General features: G+C 46.6%; 1 protein-coding gene across 2 annotated transcripts in view; it reads left to right on the forward strand.

Moving 5' to 3' along the window:
- Positions 1–667: 667 nt before the first annotated feature.
- Positions 668–21,970, forward strand: part of MYOZ3 (myozenin 3) — a 44,015-nt gene continuing 22,712 nt past the window's right edge. Inside the window, exons 1-4 of one of the 2 annotated variants that reach the window (XM_084839165.1) lie at positions 668–5,398; positions 11,672–11,902; positions 14,064–14,173; positions 19,264–19,356. In XM_084839165.1, coding sequence (XP_084695291.1) covers positions 14,095–14,173; positions 19,264–19,356 — 172 coding nt within the window. In that variant the 5' untranslated portion in view covers positions 668–5,398; positions 11,672–11,902; positions 14,064–14,094. Of the gene's footprint in view, positions 5,399–11,671; positions 11,903–14,063; positions 14,174–19,263; positions 19,357–21,970 lie in introns of those variants that run through there. The other variant, XM_084839166.1, reaches the window with a different exon arrangement.

The following is a 21,970-nucleotide window of genomic DNA, read 5'->3' on the forward strand; positions in this document are numbered from 1 at the left end:
AACTGGTTCAAGAACAGAGGCTGCATGCAGCAATAATTGGCTTTGAAAATGGGAACAGAAGTTCCCAGTCTGCTTGCCATAAGGCTTCCAGCTTGCAGAGCTACCAGTCAAAAGGCATAGTGCAGCTGTTCTGCCTTTTCCTCCTTAACAGATTTTTTTTTTTTCTGGTAATAAAAAAGACAGAAGAAGTGGTGGGAAAATGGTGGGGGGATTACAAATTGAAGACAGCAACATCAGGACCTCCCATCAAACCTGTGTTTGAGACAGGGTGGTTGCAGGATAAATGCCTCATCTGGAAGCACCCTGGATCACTGGTAAAATGTGACAAAATTGTGAGCCTCTTCGGCACATATGATTTGGTATAGTAAGGCAGGGGAGGGCAAAAAATAGATCTCCAGATGTTGTGGCCTTCAACTCCCGGCATTTCTGACCATTGGCCATGCTGGCAGGGCCTTCTGGGAGTTGAAGTCCCAAACCCCTGGAGATCTAGCTTCTGCCCACCCCTGTAGCAAGGGATGCCTACCACATATTAGAAAAGTAGAAAGGAGGTTGTTGGCATTAGAAGTTTCCTGCTGGACTCATCAAGACAAAACCTGCCTTAACTTCTTTGCCATGTTCTTCCCATTTATCATCACTGTCAAGTGACTTTCCTGTTTACACTGTCTGATGAGGCTGCCTCTCAAACCTGCCCCCCCCACACCTCCAGCCCGTTTTCTCTCTTGCCTGCATGCTGTGTGATATGGTGTCATGTTGAAGCCAAACTCCAGCTGGTGTTGGCATGGGCAAGGCCGTATCAGGTGTTTTCCTCACTTGCCCTCAATTCTGTACTTGTCCTCTATTTTTATCCCTCTGACCTTTAAAGACAGGAATGTGTATTCAGTGCTAATTCGAGGTGAGCCAGGAATGAATAAGCAAGGCCCCCATCTTTGTTTTCTTCTGATCATGCACAGCTTATGTGGGAGATCCGGTAGGGGAGGCTTTAGGCTGTGGGTTCCTTGGAAACAGTCCAGTGCAAGCTAGCCAAGCTTATCCTATGGCACTAGCGTGGCATTGCTCGTGCAGTGCAGTTTCACAGCAAGGACCATTCAAAGGCTCTTATTTGGGGGGTAAGGAGAAGCAGGGCATGCTGAGCAACCAGGTCTATCAGGCAAGCGTTACAGGAGTCATGTGGAGATCACGGGTAGTTAGGAAAGCACAGAGAAAAGGAAACCGACAAGTTCTGGATTGTTATATTCAGGAGACTTCTGCAGGGGAAGGGCTCCACTCTGTGGCATATGTGCCGTTTGGAGAGTTATCGTCTGAATGAGCAATCAGGTCAGGGGAGGGGGAACTGTGTGTGCACAGTGGTGTGCAGGGGGCCAACAGCAGGGTTTTTTCATCTGAGGGTCAAGTAGCTGGGAATTGGATGCAGTGAGGGATACAGGCAGGGCTCCCCTCCCCACTACCCTAAATGACAGACCACCCCTGGCTGTAGCTCAGTGGTCAAGCATATGCTTTGCATGTAAAAAGTCCCAGGTCCCTGGCATCTCCAGGTGGGACTGCAAAAGAGCCCTGTCTGTAATGCTGGAGAGTTGCTGCCAGTCAGTGTAGATCAGGGGCAGGGAACCTGCACTGCTCCAGATGTTGTTGAACTCCGTCACCCATAATCTCTAACAATTGGCTATGCTGCTTAGGGCAGATGGGGACTGTAGTCCAACAACATCTGGAGGGCCAGAGGTTTCCCATCCCTGCTGTAAAGTCAGGGGCAGGAAGTACAAATCAGAAACAACATCTGGAGGGCCAAAGATTCCCCATCCCTTCCATAAAGTCTAGGGCAGGAAGTACAAATCAGCCACAACACCTGGAGGGCCCCGGTGTGGACAACATTGAGTTAGATGGACCAGTGACTTGATCTGAGACAGCTTTCCATGTTCCTATGTTCTTCTGGTGCTCCCAAACATATTATGGAGACCCACCAAGGCAATGTGTTTTTTTTAGGAAAGACCTCACAGATTTCAGCCCTAAGCAATACCCTGTTGACCCCTTGCTCTCCATGGCCCCAATACCTGCTTGTGACAACCCACATTTGGGCCTCATGACATCATTTGGAATCACTGTAGTCAGCAAGGGCAGAGGCTCACAGGCACTGAAGCCAAAGTGAGGCTTTTGCAACTACAGAGAGAGACCCATGTTCTACCTTGACTCAGCACAGTCAGAGAGCTAAAAGCTCTGTGTAAGAACACCCAGTGCTACAAAATGTTTGCTACCCTGCAGCTGCTTGGCTTCTCCATCCTGGAGGTTAAATGGATACTTTGCCGCTGCTCTGGTTTCACTGGAGGAACGGCAGCGGGGAGAGGAGAACATCACACATTGATTCCCACACTGAGACCTCTGTTGTGACTGACTGGCCTAAGTGATACATTTCAGTCCCACAGGCAGGGAGCATATGGTACATTAGGTGCCGTTCTCAGATAGCTCTGGGGCCAGTCAACTTGTCCTTTGGAGAAGCAGCAATGGGGGGGGGGGGCAGAGAAAGGGGACAAGGAAAGGTTAATGGCACCCTCTGAAGGTTCATGGTATGAACTGCAAGACTGTTTGTCCTTAGAGCAAGGTGGAAATGTGTCTAAGAGCAAGCTGAGCATGAAAGCAATACTAGTTGATGGAGCTTTTCACAAAAAACCCTGTGGTGGAGAGAAGATCCTACCCCTGGTCACTTGAGAAGCTCTTGTTTAGTAAGCGGAATGAAATGTTGCATGTCCTTGAGTGTGTGGGAGAGAGGCACTGATCTAGGAGGAGGTGTGAAAAGAAACCTTTTGCAATGTCAACAATCTTTCAAGGCCTCTTTTTGTCCCCTGAGCTATGCAGGCAGCCATGAAGCCTGTAAACACATCACTGCTTGCAGCAGAAGGAAGCAAAGATCGGTCTTGAGCAGAGAAGCTGCAAAACATGAAATGCAAAGCATATCAGTGGTAGCATATTCCTGCTCTTCCGCTGGGACAATGCCTCATAATCCTGTTTTTCACTAGAGAGGGAATTTTTAAAAGAGTGTGTGTGTGTGTGTGTGTGTGTGTATATGTGTACATATATGTATATGAAGGAATAAATTTACATCTGGGTTTCCCAATATGGTATCTAAGTACCTCTCAAGGCCCTAAAGAAGCCCTAAGAAAGGATAATCTAAGCCAGGGGTGGGGAACATGTAGCCCTCCAAATGCTGTTGGACTCAAATGCCCATCATCCCCAGACAGCATAGCCAATGGTCAGGGATTATGGGAATTGTAGTCCATGAACATCTGGAGGGCTACTGGTTACCTACCCCTGGTCTAAGCAGTCATTAAGGTGGTGCTAAGTGAAGCTGCATTTCTGTCTCAGAAGAGAATTAAGAAAGAAAAACAGAGCCCTAAGAAAGGTTATACCTTGCGCAGGGGAAAGAGGTTTAAAGGTGGCTGATTCATACCTGCTGTCACTGACTTTACAGCAGAGATGGGAATCTGTGGTCCTCCAGATGCTGGACTATAACTCCCATCAGCCCCAGCCAGCATAACCACTGATGATGGAAGATGGAGTCCAAAAACATCTAGAGGGATGCAAAGCCCCCCCCCCCTTTGACAGGCTTCCGTTTTAGCATGTGATGTTTCCTATTGCTGAGATGCAGAGCTCTTTATCATGTGCTGGGCACTTGCAAACTGGCCACTGATGTGTGTGAATGTCACTCTGCCCTTGTCCCACCACTTGCTGATCCAGATTCAGCTGGGGCCCTTATACGTCTGCATGGGAGAATCCATCCGGCTCACAGGAAATGTGGTAACAGCCAGGGACCAAGGCAGCAGTGTGATCTGTGCTGATGATGTAGTTAACTGGACATGAAAGCAAGTGGAACGCAGGGTCTCTCTCTTTTGGTAACTCCGAGAGCAACTGCATCAACCAAGCCTAATTCCATAGTCAGCTATGAAGTCAACGTGTGTTATCACCATGGACCCAGACTCGGTTGCATTGTCAACCTTCTTCTTCAAGTACGAATAATCCTGCTAAAATCAAGTTGAAGATTGAGTTCTGTTGAATTTGGAATGATTTCTTCTTCTTTTAAACAAAACCTGATGATTCGTAGGTGGGGAGATGCAGTTGTTCATTTGGAGCTTTTTCAAAGCTTTGTAAACATTTGCTTTTCAAAATGTTGAGAATGTAACATTTGTTCTAATGTATTCAGATACTGTGTGTAAATAGTAACAATCACTTCAGAAACAACGTAGAACCTGAAATGTCCACTCGCAGCAGAGGGTCCATGCATAACCATTTCCAGGTTGGTCACTCAGTGCAAGCAGTTTATTATGCGATCTATTTCTCAATGGTAGTTTTCCACTAGGGGATCAATTCAGTTATCAGACATGCCCCATTTCTCAGCTACGCGACCCCCCATGTAAGTTGCAAAACAAGCTGAATCAGGGGCATATTGAATGTTTGTATGCTCCCCGAAAAACTTACAGTGCAATCCTATATATGTCTACTCAGAAGTAAGTACCACTGCGTTCAATGGGACTTACTCCCAGGTGGGTGTGTTTAGGATTGCGTCGCTAAATTATTAATCCTCCGCTGCCTTTCTGCTTCTAAAGGAGAGGTCAGTTCTACTTGCAGACGTCTGGACTCTGTTTCACAGTAGAAAGCTGCAGAAGCCTCTGTTCTGGAGAGATCACATGAGGCAGGATCCCTTGCAGCGTTCTAATGAGCGAAATAGTTCACAATTTACAAGAGCTTTTGCACGCAGAGCAGATGTATGATTCCTATTAGTTTTGCCGCCTTCCTGGGAATGTCTCCCAGAAAACAACGAACAAGAAGAAGGATGTATCATTATCCCAGCTGCAATATACTGCCATGGTTGGAGCCTGGAGCTCCATTCAACAGAGGAACTGCTCGAGCAGAAAGACGTTGCGAATTAAATACTGCAAGTGCCTTGCTTCAGGGGCAACTTGTGACGTTTTGGCTCAGGAGACACCTTCGTTGTGAACTTCTGCAACTGCGAACACATTGGGCTTGCTGGATCTTCACCAGATGCTGTTTGCTTTAGCACTGTGCCACACCTCTGTATGACAAGCTCCAGAATAAACCAGAAATTAGCCCACACTGCCTGGTCATTGTGTGTCATTTCAGAACCAAATGATCAGCCATGATCAAAGGAGGCCGTCCTTCATTGTATTTCCATGTGGTCCCCGTGGGTTCACTTACATGGATACAGCAGGGGTGAGGAATGTGGCCTACGAGAGGTTCTCCAAAATGTAGGTCGGCTTTTGGTCTGAAAGAGGCTTCCCACAGCTGCACTACAGGGAGGGGAACAATCTTTGAGGATGAAACTCTCGGGTGGCAGCCAGCTGACAAAGGAAACAGCAGGAGGACGACGGCGAAATAAGAGGAGAGCAAAGAAATGGTAGGAATGTCACCCATCCGTAGATAAAACATGATTTTGTTGAGGCAAAGGTGTTTGCGTTTGTGCTTAATCTAATTTATTTCTTTGGATTCATAGCCTGCTCCATCCTGACGGCTTAGAGCAGGGCTGTGTTTCCACCAATGACTTACTCCAACCTGGCTGCGCAGTGAACTCTCTGTGTTTCCATGATGTCGTGGCCATTCAGCACCAGCCCCGCATTTTATCACGGAAAAAACGCTTCTTCTGAGACTGGTTATAGTCCGACTTTTCCAGCTTACTTTGGCTCCATTACTGAGCTGTTTCCACAACTGCACTGGGTTCGGTATCATAGTCCTGCCCCTGGGGCATGTAGCCCGGCCTTTGTGGGTGGGTTGCTCACCTGCCCCTGTCCTCACCTGAAGCAGCTGCATGTGAAGGTGAGGGGGAGATGATACTGGAGGGAGCAGGCAGGCAGAGATGAAGAGATGCACTCATGAGCACCCCTGGCATACAAGTGCAGTGTCCGCCCACCCTGGGCATCCCTATGACGTTCCCAGTCAAGGTGGTGGCAGGGAAATCAGAAGAGCAGCAAAGACACAGAGAGTTGTTAAGGCAGCTTCACGGAGAGACAGAGAGCCATTGAGAGTTATTAAGTTGTTAAGTCACATCCCCGCTTTAGGGGGTTTAACAGGGAGGAGATGCTGCACACAGCTTTTTCACTCCTTCGTTAAAGTGAAAGTGTGCTTTAAAACTCACTCAAGGAAAAAAACAAAAGGGCTGGAGCAGAGCAGAAGGGGGGGCGAGGGAGGCAGAGATGAAGAGATGCACAACGAGTACATCAACCACTGGCTCTGTTTGCCATTTCCTCCCTGTGTATTTCCCCTTTAGCACTTTGTCCCACTTTGTGTGGGCATGTGCTAGGGGTGTTACTTCTGAGTAAACTCATTGGCTCTACAGCTTTCCTTTCCCAGGAGTAATTGCCTTTGAAATCTGTGTGGCTTGCTTCTGAGTAGGCATGCATAGGAGTGCATCCCCCTCAGTGCATTTACTTGGGGTCTCCCTTCTCAGCCACGCAGGAGAAAGGCTTGACAGTTAGGATTGCAATGGATATTAAAAGTGCCTTCAGTTGGGAAGCCAGCCAGCCACTTCTTCTTCTAGTCCACCGTGCAGGGTCATTGGGAAGCCAGAATAAGGGGGAGAACAATAACAGCACCGGGGGGGGGGGGGAAGCCGACCACTATCTCTTCTCCTAGCCCACCTCGCAGGGTTGTTGGGAAGCCAGAATAAGGGGGAAGAGCAACAACAGCAGGGGATGGGGGTGAGGCAGCCAGTAACTGGGGTGGAGCACAAGGGGCGAGGGAGGGGAACTTGGCAAGAGGAGCAGGCGGGGACACTGATGAGGCAATCAGACCCAACCCAGGCTCCACCCAGAGTCCACCCAGCCATCAAGAAAATTCGATTAGAGCTCAGTGGAAACAGCACACAGCCCCAGGCTACAGCCATGATATGCCCAGACTTTAAGCACTGTGGAAACTGTAAAAGGAGCAGATGCGATTGGGGAAACGTTGCAACAAAGCTGCAAACAAAGTGAAGCCGATAGCATGGAAACACACCCCAGATAACAAAAATAACTCCCCACCCCCAGGATAAATATTAATTGGGTTGGATGCAGGATCTGCCTTCCATGAGAGGAAAAGGGTTCTCCTCGCAAAAGGCTGCTCCACCTGATTTGGGGGGATTCCCCCCTTTCCCCCCTCCACACCCCAGCTCACCCCATTCAGCAGGGTTTCCTTTCTCGCTGTGTAACATTTTCAGGGGGCTGGAGGGGCTGCCATGGGAAGGAGGGGACAGGCAAGTCCACTTCCACCAGCCTAAACCTGGATTCAACCCATTGTATCAAAAGCATGCAATCCAATTTGGTAAATCCCCCCCCCCCCCGTCCAGATCTACACTTTGTGTCACATTGATATGATCCCATCATGGTGATGCTTTATCTCTCTTGCACATTTATACCCCGTGGCACACACAATGACACTTGTTGTAGTATTTTGGATCATACGGAATAAAAAGCAGGAAATAACACTAGGAGAGCAGTATACAGAATGCGTACTGTGCCCCAGCAGTTATCAGCGCACTTCGATACCCATAAAAAGCACTGGTGTAGATCTAGCCCATTTTTCTTTCGTTTACTTTGCATTGGAGGCACTGTTTTGCATCACATCCAGATTTAGGTGTGTGCAACTAGGCTGGTGTAAAAATACTTCCCCACCCCCTCCTCCTTATGGCAGCCCTTTCAGGCCCCCGAAAATACTAAATGGAGGGCCAGGGAACCCTGCTGAATGGGATAGGCTCTGCTGTGTGGGGAGAAAGGAGGGATCCCTGAAAATCAGGTAGAGGGACCTTCTGGGAGCGGCGCTGTTATAACTGGAAGGCTACGGATTCTCTGGGGTTATGGCGTTGCACTTGCAGGGCCAGCACAGCCACTTCCTGTAGTGGCGGGCCGTGCCCCCCAGAGGGTTCCCACCCCTCCAGAGTTGCCCAAACCTGCCTTAGGTCTTTCCGAGAACCTTTACCTCCTATACATATGTGCTGCATATCTGATATGGTACTCCTGACAGACCGTCTCGCTCTCTAGGTCAGGGCTAGGCAACCTGGTTCTGTCTAGATGTTTCGGGCTACAGCTCCGATAATTTCCGATAATTGCCCATGCTGGCTGTGGCTGCTGGGAACTGTAGTCCAAAACCTCTGGAGGTCACCAGGTTGCCTACTCCAGCTCTAGGTTAATATTCGCCAGATGGATTTCCCAACCTCCTCTCTTCATTCAAGTCAAGAAAATGGGAGGCCCTGCCAAAGGAATTCAGGACACCCCTTTCATCAGCAATATCCCAGTACTGAACGGGCAAGAAATGACTAAGCTGTGTCAGAGAGACAACTGAGGTTATATAAGTCAAGCAATTCAGAAAACGTCAATTGAAGTGTGCCTTACAAGTCTGTTTCTAACATATAGTGAGGAAGAATGACCACAAGAGGGCAACCATAATAAAGCACATGTTTGCAAAGCCTGGTTATTTCTGTCCCTCTTGAAAACGTGTGTGGAAGCTGGGCTTCAACATGAACGATATAAGCCCTATTCAGGCATGCGCCTTCTCATGAGTGGGGCTAAACTGGGTATGGGGATGACGTGGGTGTTCATTAAGCCCCACCCCTAGAGTCCCGTCGTCCCCACGACGATGTGAAGAGTGCTCTGTAAGCATGTTCAGCTGAACATGTGTAGAGGGATCCCATCATCAAAAATCCTGATAAGGCAGGGTTCATGATCATGGGAACACTGGCTACAGGGTGCATGGGGATGCTTGGGGCAGGGCTTACATGTGCACCCATGTCCCCTTCTACACTTTAGCCCTACACATGAGCAGGCGAATACCTGCATAGAGCTATAATTGTGTCCTGAACTGAATTCCATTCCAATATTTCCATTGTCGGGGCAGATATCGTATTGTGTTTTACATGTTTGAGGGCCCACGTGGAAACAGGTGAGGGGATCAAGCTGGGCTTCATCGTTGAAACCAGACCATTGTCCTGAATGTTCACACCAACTTTCACTCCAGTGTCTTAGACTTCAAGGGAGGTATCACATGGCCTTATATTCTGCTATTCCCCCTTTCCCCCATTTGAAAATGGATGGAACGATGGCTCAATCTGGCATTTGGACTTGAAACACAGAATTGTCCCCTCAGCATGCGTATGAAATGTTATTCCAATATCTCAATGTCCAACCAATTTATTGTGTTAGAGACAAACCGATAAGCAAAGGAATGCCAAATCAGGGCTGGCGCCAGCCTCCACTGAACCCTCTGCAAAGTGGTGCTGACAGCCCTCCTGCTGGCACACCATCCAGATGCCATCGCATCAGAGAGGCTAGCACAGAGAGGACAGTTGCCTTTGCTTCAAAAACATTTGCTGATGTTAAGGGAGTAGGAGTAGGACTGTGGGAGTAGAAGTAATGTTGACAAAGGGCCATCATGATCTGTGCAGTTTGAAGGACTGGCCCAGAGCCAAGTCTCCCCAATTTAAGGTGGCCACTTCTGAATCACCAAAAAAGAACACAAAGGAGACAGTCATTTGCATAACGTTTACATTTGTTAATTGACATGCACACAAGCAAACTTAGAAATTATTATTATAATTTAAATGGAAACACAGTACGTCTTACCATGCTGTAAAAGACTGTGACTGGGTGACCTGTTCAGCCTGCTGTCCAGATGCTTCCGGTTGATGGCCAACAGTTCTTATGGTTCATTATCTTAAAACCAGAATTGGACCGGACAGCCCTTCAAATAGAGGACTCCTTCAAACAAAGGACAGTCCTCTGGCAGCCCTTCAAACAGAGGACTGTTCTGGATACCTGGCCACCTTAATTCTTGAATGCAGTTGGAATCTCATGGTTAGCAACTCCAAAGGAAAGGGTGTAAACACATACATTGCTCTTCTGGACTTTTTCTTCTTCAGAAAACTCTGTCATGAAATACAAGCAATGAACATCCCTAAATATCCAAATACAAGCAATGAAAGCAAGCATCCCAGCTTTGAAGGAATGGTGCAGCTAGTCTCAGGTTTCGTTTCAACAAGGTTTGTTTATCATGCCTTCCCACATTTCACAGAGACCTTGATTATGGGCCTAACAATACCCTACAGCAGAAACAGGCAACCTACAGGCATTTCTACACCAGCCTAAAGTCCTGCATTTAAAACAGGCCTTTCTGCTTCCGTTTGAAATGCAGGATCACAACTGACTCTCTTTACACGAGCTTCGAGCTTCCTTCCCCCTTTCCCCTTCCCCCTTCTCCCCCATAGCTGAGTCTTCCATTATCTTTCATTGATCTCGCTCCTCTTCTTGCCGCTTTTACTCTTTCCACGGAGGGAACTCAAGCGGAACACAATGGGGTAATTTGGTAGCTCATTATATGCTATCTATTTATAAATGGAAGAAAGGGCATTTAGTGCAGGAGACGCCTTGGATGATCACGGCATCATGTAAAGAGCCCGCAAACTTCTGTGAAGGAGCAATCTCAACTGCAGGATAAAAGCCTGATGTGAAGGAGCCCTACAACTCATGGCCACATTTCATGGTGGGTGCATGTCTGGCAGCTCTGCCCCTTCAATCCTGAGCTGTTAACAATGAGAGATGAGAGGCAGAGGCCGCACAGGGCTTGGGAATGGCATACCAGGTGGATCTGAGTGTGAATCTAGCTAAATCCGTGCTTTCAATAGGGACAGCAGAACACTTTGAGAAGGGGAGTGAGAAAGTGAGAGAGAGAGAGAGAGAGAGAGAGATGAGGGGTGGCAGAAAGAGGGTGATAAGAGGTGCCCCCACTCACTTTTTGCTTTGGCCCACCCATATGCCAGTATGTAGCCCCCAAGGGATTACTCCCAAAGGAATAAACAAAAGGTTGCCCACCTCTGCACTGCGGGCTAAGGCATGAGTGTTCTAATGCAATTTTGTTTTTAAAGAACAAAGTAAATGCACATCTGGAACCCCCATGGGGAGAAAGTCCACTTGGGGACACAATTTGGAATGAAAAAATATCACTTCTTCCTCTGCTCTGAAGTCTCCCTTCTTGAAGTTTCTTTGCTCATTTTATATGTGTGTCTGTGTGTTTTGTTATACAACTGAGTGTATAACATGTGGTTCTATTTTTTTTAGTCATTGTTTTGAAGGCATCTTAAACAGAATGTAAATATTTTTCTATATTTAAATGAATGAAAGTATTAATATAAACATGGAGACTTCTTTCTTTCTTTCTTTCTTTCTTTCTTTCTTTCTTTCTTTCTTTCTTGGAAAAGTGGCAACCGCACTTTGTTGTACCTTTGTCTGCCCTGTATGTTGTGATATGCTGTGATTTTTTTTAAATATATGATTATATGTATTATCCATACACTTATCTGAGTGGCTGTGTACACCCATATGCCTGTATAATATGTGGGAAGGGGGCACAATTTTATGCCAACAGACCAGAAAAAAAAAATCTGCCCTGCCCTTGTGCCTTTAACAAGACTTCTCATGGTGTTGGCTTTTCACAGTGTTGAGACCAACATGATCACTTCCTAATGTCAGCTGCACACCAGGTTGTTGCTAAAGGCACAGAGACTGTGGCCAACTGAAAAGGAGCCGCCCTTCTTGGACATGAGCATGGGCATGGCCTTCTTTCTGGCATGCCTCATTTCGCTCTCAGCACTTGCTGCCAGTCCAGCTCCCTGAGTCTCTGCCCTGGCTACGCCCCTTTTCTCCGCCAGAAATAAATGCCTGATGTAACATGGATTAGGACCTTGGAATCTCAGCTGGAGGAGATTGAAAAAGGCACACGGGAGCAAGCCGTGGGACAGCTGCAAAGCATCGATTTGGCTAATCGCTTGGGTGAGAAAAGGTGCTGAAGAAACCAACACTGGGCTCTAATCCTCACCTGGGAAGTGTTCGCCATTTCAAGATTGCACACGGCTTTACAGTCTAAGGAAGGGCTCCAACAGGTATGGGAGATCTTGTAATCTGCTTCAGCGGGGACTGGGTGTACAGGAGAGGCTGCTGTGAGAAAACATTGGGAGGAAAATGACAGGAATCTGATTATCCAGCCTTCCAGTGGCTTGTATAATACTCAGATTATTGAGGATTAGGTGGCCCAACAGGTGTACCTCAGAGTGCTTAGAGAGGCCCTTGTAGAGTTGAAATTCAGGGCTTTCAGGTATGCCAGAATCTGGTGATGGTTTGGCAGGAGAGAGCACTATGTGATACAGCCCCACAGTAGGGGGGGGGGTTGCATCTCTCTGACAGGCCCATGGGAAGTCTCTGATACAACTGAGGCACTGTGAGTGAGATCCGCTCTCAACCAAGGGTTTGAATCCTAGGAAGGGAGCAGGCAAAGCAACGCAGCAGGCACCACAGTGAGGAGGGTCTGCTGGGAGATCTCCTAGGCAGGAGGGTGGCCTCATGAACACTGAAGCAGGGAATGGCCAGACAAGCAAGCCAAAGACCCAGAATGGCAGATCAGCGAATATGCGCACTGTAGCCCAGGGCAGCTAAGCTGATGGATGTTTGGCCACTGTAGAAAGGAAAACCGCTCCTGACATAGCAAATGCTATATAAGGCTTAACCACTGGCCCAGCAAGGCCCTCCCCTATCCGCTGCAACACTACATTACTTCAAATGCCACGGAAGAATGTGGACGCCCCCACCAAGCAGCAGAGGGGAAGTCTGCTCTTGATCCGAGCTGGCGATCATGGCAAGCCATGAATTGCATAGCTCTGTTGGCTCTGTAACATTAGCTCACTCAGCTAAGCCCTAATTAGTTTTCCCGTTTCTAATGCTCTCTGCAGATATATCATGGTGCCCTTTGGGCTGCCTTGTGGCAGTAAGTAACAGAGGCTGGTTAGGAGCTTTGAGGCTCTTTGGAAGGCAGGAACATTGAAATGTAATTTACCAAATGACTTTGGATCTTGAATGATGAGCACAAATAGCCAATAGACTTGTGGCTTGAATCAGGAAATGCAAGAGGGAGAATATGTCTGAAAGCTTGGGACATAGATTCTCTCACCCAACATGTTGCCCACCATAAGGGATGATTCTAAAACAGCCTTCCTCAACCAGGTGCCATCCAGATGTTTTGCACTGCAATTCCCATAATCTCTGGCCATTGGCCATGGTGGCTGGGGTTTATGGGAGTGGTAATCCAAAACATCTGGAGGGGACCAGGTGGGGGGGGCTCTTCTAAAACATAGTTCAATTTCCTAGGCATCAATATCATATTTTTATTATTTTTTAGGATTCAAGCAACATCACATCTTCAGAAGCTGGCCATGTACAAGACTGAATGAATATTTCAGGGCTTGTTTTGGCCTTCAAATAGCCAATGTGTCAAAATAATAGTTAGATGGCAGGCAGATGTGAGCTAAATCTGAAGATTTTAGTTCATCCATTTATTTTTGTTTCAAAGGCTTATATAAGGGAAAGGGTACATGGAGATTCTTTTCAGGAGAGTAGTGTAAAAAGCAGAGAGAGAGAGAGAGAGAGAGAGAGAGGTGGAAGGGTTTCAGGATGCAATAATAAGGAAACAAGGTCATAATTCTGCAGCAGCAATGGTGACTGCAATTCCATCCTGACACATTGGTTAGTGGCTGCACATGGCCCAAATTATCTATCTATCTATCTATCTATAACATTTCTTGACTGACTTTCAGGGCAGAACCCCTCCCAAGGCGGCTTACAACAATAAAATACATAAAAACAATTAAAATATTAAAAGTGATAAAAATATAAAAACAATAAAACAACAATTAAAGCCAACAATAAAAACAACAATGATGTTAACAGCAGCAACAGCAACAATAGCAGTCATATCAATAGAAGGCCTAGGTAAAATAGTAACTCAACACTGGAGAAGTCAGGTTTGGAACAAATCTTCCAGAGATTTTTTTCCCCAACCATGCTGCAATGACAGGAATGGGTCCCCTGGGGTATATCAGTTAATACTAGTGGCATGTTTGCAAAGTGATACCAGCTGAAGTGGGCATATGGATGAACGATGCCACATTCCTCAAAAAAACAAAATCAAAGTAATTAGGTGAAGTGACCTGGAATTTCTGCACCTGCATGGTGGGCATAACCCTCTGGCCTTTGTGATCTTTGTGATCTCAGGATTAAGCATGCCTGTCTGCCTCCAACCCCAATGAGATCATCACTGCAAAAATCCGTGCCTGCATCTTTCACAGTCCGAGGATCAGGGTTACATCTCCCAATGCTCCCAGGTCAGTAGCTTAAAATAGTTGCTGCTGATGTAGGGAAGTCTCTCTTGTAGCATGGAGGAGGAACACTGTCCCACATGAAGCATGGGACAGAGTAGCCAGGACCTTGCAGAGTACACTGTTCCATTCAGACAGCTTGACCTCATTGGCTGGGGAATGCTGGGATTGGTGGGACTTTTTTCTATCTAAACGGGCACAGGATTTCACTTTACGTTTATTTATTTACAGCCAAAGGTCATCACAAAACAAAGCTCCATTTATTGCATAAGAGAGGACGATGCAGCATAAAGATAAAGACCAAAAGAATATAGCCATTAATTTCACACACTTCTGGAGGCAAGAGTTTTCAAGACAGGTCATGAGATAGTAATCTTATTATTAGACAGTCATATGACTACAAATCCACCCCAACCTCTTCCCCTTCCCCAAGATGGTTGAGAGAGAGGGGTGCTTTTGTTTGTCTGTTAGATTTCTATACCGCTCAACTAGCAAATGTCCTCAGGGCAGATTACAATCCTAAAGCCGAACAACAACGCAAAACATATACAAAAATAAATGTATCAAAATAATATAACATTAAACATGAAACACATTTAAAAGATTTTATTTTGTAATCACCCTGTCTCATTCATAGGATTTTACAGGGGTTCTGGACAGTCCTCATGTGATTTTCCATCATTTCTCCTGCCCTTTTTCTAAAAATCCGTTGAGGAGGGGAAGATGGAATAGATGCTCTGAGGCTGTTAACACAACACATTAACCCATGCTCAGTGGTTGAGCATGGGTTGTTGTTGAACCGTGGCTTAGACCAGGGCATTTTCCACAGGGTGGCTTGTTAACCACGCAGTGTGGCTTGTTAACCACCTTGAACAACCCAACCACAAACCATGGGTTCTCAAGGTGGCTTGTTTGAAAAAAATAAGCCACACTGCATGGTTAACAAGCCACCCTGAGGAAAATGTCCTGGGTTCAGATAGCATGCTAACCCACAGTTCAATAAACAATCCATGGTTCAACAACAACCCACACTCAACCACTGAGTGTGGCTTCAGATGTTGTGCGAACCCAGTCACAATGTTTTTTTATTAGTAGCTCTAGGAAGCAGCCGAGTTCTGTTTGGGTCACAAAGGCAATGCCAGAAGGGGAACGGGGGGGGGGAGTGCCACCCCAGATAAGTAGCTCAAGCCCCCACTTGTCCAACTGCCACTGCTGGACCCCTGTGGTCCCTCTGGTTACTTGAAGTAATGGCACTTTTTACATACAAATTATATTTGAATGATAAACTGCTAATTAAAATAAGGCTGAAATCCTAAGCAGGCTTACTTGAAAGTTAACTCCATCAAAACCAGTAGGACTTACTTCTGAGGAACTAGGCTAAGGATGGCAGTTGTAATGCAAAATATGCTGTTATTTCTCTTTCAGAACTCTAACAGCTGGGACAAAGCTGGCCCTGCCTGCAAAAGGCTCTTTGTCCACTCTGTGCCTCTCCATTGTTTTTTCTAGTGCTGCTATTTTGGGGTCAGCTGAAAGCGTACCCTGGTGTTGGAAGCGTATAGTTGTGCTGAAAACCATTAACATACCTGTCAGCCGTTGCCAAAGGGAATATATGTACACTTGTGTCAAGAAAAATGTGTGGATATTCCCCACATTTTACCTCACACATGGCAGTGTGAGGTAAAATTCAGCGGTTACTCACCAGAAGAACTAACACCTAGGCAGCTGGGCTGAGAGGCCGAGGTTTCAGCCCCCCGCCCCCCCCGGAGGTCACACGGCTCCTTCTAACATGTTGAAGGCAAATGCCAATAGCCTCCTGTATCTGTGGAGGCTTCCCACATGATTAAGGACCCAGGCTCCTTCATCGTTCGGTGAGCCTCCATGGATACAGAAGGCTCCCCACTGCAGAAGTTCACCATAATCATGTGAGCCACACAACCTCAGGGGCAGGACCAAATGTGCAGCCTGCAGCCCAGCTGTATCCATGTTGTCCAGTGGTGTAGTGGTAAATTTGGAAGTGCTGGTGCTCATCATGACAGTCATTATTGGCACACCCACAAAGAGAGTCCAAAAATGCAGGCAGCTGTGTTGATCCATATCAACAAACCAGCTGTAGCAATTTCAGCTCCACCAGGAGCTGTTTCTTTTGTAAACCTAATGGGTCTTAATTGCCCATTCAAGACCAAGCCCCCCCAAATAGTTTGCATTACAAGAGGAACAATATATTGTTGTTGGGAAACTTCATTTCCCCTGCAAACTATTGACCTGGTTTGCACAATAATTTTCAGCTGCATGTGCCAGCACCCAACCCCCATTCATAGGTTGTCATGTCATCCAAACCCAGCAAGGGTGGGCTGTTGACGTGGGTAACAAACCACTCACAACCCTAAAACAGACCAGAGTTCTGGGTGGATTGTTAACCATGCCAACAACCTACCCTCACCGAGTTTGGACAACATGACAACCTTTCAGCAGAGGTTGGTTATGGAGCAGGCACCCAGCACATGCTGCAAACCACTGTGGCTTATTTAAACCCCTGTCGCTGAAAATGATTGTACAAACCTGCCCATTGTGAGAACTGCAGCTAAGCTCAGAGAAAATGGAATTCTGAGGGGGTGGCAGGTGACATCAGCATCCCTGCTAATAAAAAAAGTGATGGTACTGTGTCCCTGTGAGCCCTGGCTCCACAACACTACTGGTGTTGTCCATTCCAGTGAGTAGCACTATGGCCCCTCAGTCATTGCCCGTGTACTTCAAAGCTTGCTGCAGAAAGCCCCCAAACTTTCATAGCCACATGAGACAACAGAATTCATTTTAATTTTCAGCATCATGGTAACATAACCAGCTTGTCTTTTTCTTTACGGAGACAGCTCCAGTATTTTGGAGATTATCAGTGATGTCTCCGTCGAACCAGTGAGGCATGAAGGGGGTAGGGTGTTCAAATGGAGAGAGCACCACAGAATCCTCCAGATATGTTCTCTCCTTTTGCACAGACCCCAGTCCTTGGGTGGGCACCTGGTTTTCCATTCTTGCATTCCCCAACAGGTAGTTGTAGAGAAGTCTGGGATGTGGCGATAATCTATTTCCGCAGGGCAGCCAGAGAAATTGGAAGCAGCGCAAGAGAAGCTCGCCTGCTTCCAGACCTGGCAAGAGCAGAATTCTCTTTCAGAGAAGGTCTCAGGGGCCACCTTCCAGGGATGGGCAGGGCCAAAGATGAAGGGGTGGTGCCACAGGCAAAAGGGGTGGAGCCCAAACTCTAGCATATTGTAGTTTAAAGCTCTTATGGCCAGTAACAGAGCCTTAGGAGAGACATTAGAATGGGGAAAAACTGCACAAAAACTGCACTTTTAGAATGGTGGGGGTGGGGGGAGAAAAAATTGGGGAAAATGTCAAAAAAAATGGAAAAAACATTTTGGGGGGGAAAATGGAAAAACATTTTTTTGGAAAAAGAAAACCACACAAAAACTGCGCTTTGAGAATGGGGAAGAACTGCACCAAAGCCAGGAAAGTGGTGGTCAGGGGAAATGGGGTGGGGGCAGAGGGAATGGGTGTGGCCACCTGGGGAACCTTGCAGGGCCAGATTTGGCCCCTGGGCCTGAAGTTCCCCATCCCTGGAGCAGATTGTTCTGGGCTAGATGGACCAATCGCCTGCTTGAGTGTAAGGTAGCTTCAGATGTCTCCAGGCCTCAGGCAAGTGCCCAACCCTGCTCACCTTTGGCATCAGTTCTGTCTCTTTGAAGTAGTGTTCTGGCATTTGTATCCGTCCGTGGAGACTGGTGGCTCCAATCTCGGTCAGGCTGTGAATCCATTCTGGGTTTTAATCAGAACCAGCCAGAACTCTAAAGGAGATATCCAAGGTCCTGAACTCTATCCCCCAAATAGGTTCAGCACCTTGGATATGTCCTTTGGAGTTCTGGCTGGTTCTAAAACCTAGAATGGATTCACAGCCCCAACGAACGAAATTGGAACCACCAGCCTCCCCTGCCATCCAGAGCTGCCTTCTCTCTGGTTCTTGGAAGCAAACTTCCAGACACTCTTTCACTTTGGTGCTCTTTTCCAAGAGTTGGCCCAGGGCTTCGAACTGTATTCTTCATGAGTCGTGTTTCACGGTAACTGACTAAAATGTTCATGGTATGGTAGTGAGCAAGCGAAATTTTTAGAAAGCCCGGCTGCTTCTAAAAATGGATAAAATATTAATAGCTACATGTTCCTACAGTTTGGAAAGCCAGTTTAGATATCATCCGCTTTTACATTTTTATTATCACGCAGTACCATTTTGCCTCATGCCCCAAATAGTGCCATTTCCAGAGGGTGCTTCCAGACAGAGGGCTCCTAGTGCAAGCACATTAGAAAGCATTGTGCAGCTGTTCTGTTGATTTCTCCTTAACAGATTGTCTGTATTAAAGAAAAAGATGGGGGAAATGGCAAGAAAAGGTCTCTCTCCTCCCTCAACACCTTGCTAAGGGGTCCTTCCTAAGAGCGAGACATTGGCAGGGAGGTGGTCCTGAAGATCACCTATAGCGCAGCAGCAAAGGCAATCTCCAGGGTCACCTCCCTGCCCATGCCTTGCTCTGAGGAAGGACGCCTTAGCAAGGCATTTGGGGCGGGCGCTCTGGAGAGCTGTGCTGACCACTCTCTCTTCTGAGCGGCCAGAGGGGCTTCCCCAAGAGTCTACTCACCCAATGTTGCACTCTGAGGGGTCTTCAAGGTGAGGCATTGCGTGGGTGGTGCTTCAGAAAGCTGTGCCAACTACTCTTGCCACAGCACGAGAGTGGACAGCACAGCTTTCGAGAGCACTGGACAGGGCCCACAGTTCTTCTGGCAGCAGGATCCGCCACCCTTCAGGATCCACTGCCTGAGGCAGGGAATTCACCCTGCTTCATGGAAGGGCCAGCCCTGAGGAGCAAGTGCAGAGAGTTCTTGGCAGCAGGCCTTACCTTGGCAGGTGCCCAACCATGCTTGTCCTTGATGCCGGCCCTGCCCTTTCAAATAGGATCTGTTTGCAAGCTCTAATACTAGCTATAAACACCTGCATCAGAAGCAGGTGAAAAGACTCCTTGGATGTGAGAAGAATGATCAACTCTTGTTTTCCTTTGCAGTTGGGAAAATGTTTCCCATTCCACATTCAGATCACAGCAGGGAGCAGAACACACCCGTCCATGCAATTGTAAGAGAGATCCCAGAAGGAGAGGGTAAGTCGCTCTTGGCTGCCTTCTAGGTCTTAACATTGTTGCCACCAGGCAAGGTTTGTTTCTCAGCCCACTGCAGTCACCTAAACAAGGTTCTCAAAAGCTCCCAAAATAGATATGCCAGAGACATGACAAATACACTGGAAATTGTGAAGAATTCTGATCCTAAAATAAAGGGAGAGGCAGGCAAGCTTAGGTATCTTTGGTTTCTCTAGAGACCACTGATGCAGATTCAGACCAATGGGATGCTTCACTGTGCAAGGGTATCTTTTATAGAACCTTAGTGCGCAGCTCTCCATGCCTTTCTCTAAGAGCCTTTCTACACGAGGCTTTTATTGTGCGCTTGTGATCGCTCACTCATGGTAGTTTGTGAGTCCTTTACACAACATCCTAATCCTCCAGGGCTTCTCCCATACTTTGCAACCTTTATCACGTTGTTTTTTCCTAACAAGGAAAGTGCAGTATTTTTTCTGAATGGTCTTTATAACTCCATAAGAAATCTCCTGTAAATGCGCAGTTCTACTATACCAAACGCCACCTAGTGCTTTTATAATGGAACATAAAGTAAGGCAGAGAACGAAAAAAAAAACCAGTGGAAAAAACATGTAAAGGGGCTGGTCTTAATCCCACAAAAAATCCAGATGCAGAAGCCTTGTTAAAGGGGTGGATTAAAAACTTCATGTAGAAAAGCCCTAGCATGGGATTTATCCATTAGCTTGTTTTCACTTGGCTCTCCCATCACAATCCCCAGCTCACAAAGGCTAAGTTTGTGATCTTAACACACTTACTAAGGAAGAAGCCCTCACTGGACATAGTGGGATTTACTTCTGAGTAACCACATGCAAATGCAGATGTTGTGTAAAGGAGGAACAGAGGATAAGTTCAACTAGCCCCAGATGTGATGACGCAGTTAGCTCAAAGCCGAAAGGATGGCTAGCAGCCGATGGTGCTGGTGGTGAACGATGAATCCGATGTTCTAAAGATCAACACGCCATAGGAACCTGGAATGTAAGATTTATGAGCCAGGGCAAATTGGATGTGGTTATTGGGGAGATGTCAAGATTAAATATAGACATTTTGGGTGTCAGTGAACTGAAATGGACCGGAATGGGCCACTTCACATCAAATGACCACCAGATCTACTACTGTGGACAAGAGGACCACAGAAGAAATGGAGTAGCCTTCATAATTAATAATAAAGTGGCTAAAGCAGTGCTTGGATACAATCCAAAAAATGACAGAATGATCTCAATTTGAATTCAGCGTAAGCCATTTAACATCACAGTGATCCAAATATATGCCCCAACCACAGATGCTGAAGAAGCAGAAGTAGATCAGTTCTGTGAGGATCTGCAGCACCTACTGGATAGTACGCCAATCATTACAGGAGACTGGAATGCTAAGGTGGGTAGTCAAACGACACCTGGAATTACAGGCAAGCATGGTCTGGGAGAACAAAATGAAGCAGGACATAGGCTGATAGAATTTTGCCAAGACAACTCACTGTGCATAACAAACACTCTCTTCCAACAACCTAAGAGACGACTTTATACATGGACTTCACCAGACGGTCGACACCGAAATCAGATTGACTACATCCTTTGTAGCCAAAGGTAGTGGACATCTATGCAGCTGGTAAAAACAAGACCTGGAGCTGATTGTAGTTCAGATCACGAACTTCTTATTGCACAATTTAGAATCAGACTAAAGAGAATAGGGAAGACCCACAGATCAGTTAGATATGAGCTCACTAATATTCCTCATGAATATGCAGTGGAGGTGAAGAATAGATTTAAGGGACTAGATTTAGTAGATAGGGTCCCGGAAGAACTATGGACAGAAGTTCGCAACATTGTTCAGGAGGCAGCAACAAACAACGTCCCAAAGAAAAAGAAAACCAAGAAGGCAAGATGGCTGTCTGCTAAGACACTGGAAGCAGCCCAAGAAAGAAGGAAAGCAAAAGGCAACAGTGATAGGGGAAGATATGCCCAATTAAATGCAAAATTCCAGAGGTTAGCCAGAAGAGATAAGGAATTATTTTTAAACAAGCAATGCGCGGAAGCGGAAGAAGATAATAGAATAGGAAGGACAAGAGACCTCTTCCAGAAAATTAGAAACATCGGAGGTAAATTCCAGGCAAAAATGGGTATGATCAAAAAGAAAGATGGCAAGGACCTAACAGAAGCAGAAGAGATCAAGAAAAGGTGGCAAGAATATACGGAAGAGCTGTATAGGAAGGATAATAATATCGCGGATAGATTTGATGGTGTGGTCAGTGAGCTAGAGCCAGACATCCTGAAGAGTGAGGTTGAATGGGCCTTAAGAAACATTGCTAATAACAAGGCAGCAGGAGACGACGGTATCCCAGCTGAACTGTTTAAAATATGCCAGAAAATTTGGAAAACACAAGAATGGCCAACAGATTGAAAAAGATCAACTTGTATCCCCATACCAAAAAAGGGAAGCACCAAAGAATGTTCAAACTATTGAACAGTGGCACTGATTTCACATGCCGGTAAGGTAATGCTGAAGATCTTGCAAGATAGACTCCAGCAATTCATGGAATGAGAATTGCCAGATGTACAAGCTGGGTTTCGAAAAGGCAGAGGAACTAGAG

The sequence above is a fragment of the Heloderma suspectum genome, chromosome 2 (genome assembly GCF_057233095.1).
Source record: "Heloderma suspectum isolate Gila_16-S chromosome 2, 16-S_ref, whole genome shotgun sequence".
Classification (NCBI taxonomy): Eukaryota; Metazoa; Chordata; class Lepidosauria; order Squamata; family Helodermatidae; genus Heloderma; species Heloderma suspectum.